At 38.2% G+C, this 2,235-nt stretch overlaps 1 protein-coding gene across 1 annotated transcript; it reads right to left on the bottom strand.

The window, feature by feature from the left end:
- Positions 1–1,052: 1,052 nt before the first annotated feature.
- LOC108354982 (dihydroanticapsin 7-dehydrogenase-like) lies at positions 1,053–1,707 on the bottom strand (the record flags this gene model as incomplete). Its single annotated transcript, XM_017606157.1, has 1 exon — positions 1,053–1,707. A coding segment is annotated over one exon (561 nt), but the record flags the coding sequence as incomplete, so codon positions are not given.
- Between the last annotated feature and the right edge of the window lie 528 nt (positions 1,708–2,235).

Here is a 2,235-nt window from a genome sequence, read left to right as displayed (position 1 = left end):
AATTTACCGTTGGTTGAGACGCAATGCTTGATTTTTCAAAAGGCCACACTGATTTCAGTGGGGGATATCTCAGTCATTTGAGATCTTAAACTTTGTAATCCGATAGAATTTTGGCTAGCGTACTATTCCGGTTGAGGCAGCCGATGCGGTGTAGTGGTTAGCAGTGCGTTCTACCATTCCGCAGAGCCTGGGTTCAAGCCCAGTTTCCGACCATCACCAAAAAATAAAACATAAACAATTCTTTTTCTAATATACTCTTCTATCATCTGGGTTGGCTTTTTAGAACAAAATATTTTTAAGAACTAATTTTATTTATAAGAAAACTCGACCTTTCAAAGAACCCATTTCTACTGGACATTTACAGCGCTCTCTTGGATACCCCTTTTCTGTGCAACAGGTTGATTCCTGGCGCAGGCAGAGGTGTGGATGTGAATAGCACAACGGGGAGAACCACTAGCCTAAACTAGTGTATAGCATCACGGCTGTTGACTAAGAGGTCAGATAGATTTTCTCTATTCTCGTTTACGGTATGGCATATATGGGAATACGATAAATTGTGGGAGAGACAAACTTACAGCACCAATCGAGAAGATGGCGTGACTATATACTACTATATGTGTGTAGTTTCGTAATGGTTGCAGAAAATCAAATCACTCTATCAATTAGCAATAACTGCAGTTTTTAAGTGCAAGCTCGTTATCTTTTTTAGTGATTTCTTATCATATGTAAATATTTTAAGCTGAATACCACTAACTAGAAGGATAGTTATACTCAAGCGGCTATTTGCTGTCATTGTTTCAGTACATTCTCCATCTTCAAGTAGAATAGTTCGAAATGTCTCTAGCCGGTAAAGTTGTAATTGTGACAGGAGCAAGTTCGGGTATAGGTGCCACCACTGCGGAAGCTTTCGCCCAGCATGGAGCTAAAGTGGCGATTGTCGGACGCAATGAAGCCAATTTGAAGGCCACTGAAGCAGCGTGCAAGGCTGTCAATGCAAAGGCGGAAATATTGCCTATCACTGCTGATGTATCGGTAGATGCTACGGGTATAGTACATACACACTTATTTAAAATTAGGTCACAATCAAATATTAAACACTTTACAGCAATCGAAACTCTTCTCTTTCACGTGACTCAAATCTCATATTTAACGTGGGCACATTGCATGCTTCCCTCCATCGATGGGCAAAGTTGCGCCGGTTATAAAACTGGATGTATTACTAGCTAAGAAGATAATGCCATCAGCGACTTCTTTTGTATAGCCAACGCGACCCGGGGCATGAGTCGTCTTACAATGTTCCAAATATTTTTCATATTCCTCAGCCGACAATCCCATACGCTTATGTATATCCGTAATTATAACACCAGGATTGACAGCATTAACGCGCACATTATGTGGTGCCAAGTCGAGAGTAATGCATCTGGTAAATTGATCAAGCGCCGCCTTTGAAGTACAATAAACAGACACATTCGGGAATGATCGCAAACCGGCGATGCTAGACACATTTACGATATTGCCTTGCGTTTTGATCAGATGTGGTGCGGCAAACTTGGTCAAAAGGAAAACTGCACGCAAATTAGTATTTAAAATTGTGTCAAATTGATCCACGTCAATATCTAAAATATGTCCTGTTGTGGCTATGCCAGCATTATTCACCAGTACATCCAATTGTCCGAATTTCGCCACTGTTTGTTTTATAATATGCTCCTAATGAAATTTTGTAAAGGGTTAGTTCATTTGTAAAATTTATGTTACACTGTTAAGTTTTGTAGTCACCAAAAAAATTTGTAAACTCCAAATTAAAATAAACCACTGTACATTTTTGAGGTCACTGAATCCTGACTCGCAGTCAGTTTAACTCACACAAATTATTAACGTCATCATTTCATGGTCATTTGAGGACAATTTCGCTAGAAATGTTAAAAAAGGAAATACTATTTATAAATCGTTGAGCTTACCATATCCGGTATCAGTTTGCAAAAAATTTTCAATAAACCAAATTTTATTGCATTTTTTAAACAAGGTGCATTTTTTCCGCAAATGGCGTATTTCAACCGCTTATTTTCTGAGCCTGGCGGCGGTTTAATTAAAATTTTTTTCTGGACATAGTTGGCAACAACAATAAATAATAAAACATATTATATAATTTTTTTTTGGAAAATTTTCCCCTAATTGCGATACGAATTCAGAATACAAGAAAGTGAAACGGTTTTTGAGATATTGCCGAATTTCAGG

This window comes from Rhagoletis zephyria, unplaced genomic scaffold (genome assembly GCF_001687245.7).
Source record: "Rhagoletis zephyria isolate East Lansing unplaced genomic scaffold, Rhagoletis_zephyria_1.1 Rzeph_scaffold_41220, whole genome shotgun sequence".
Taxonomy (NCBI): Eukaryota; Metazoa; Arthropoda; class Insecta; order Diptera; family Tephritidae; genus Rhagoletis; species Rhagoletis zephyria.
Note: the sequence above shows the minus strand (reverse complement) of the source record. Positions and strands in the feature narration are given on the sequence as shown.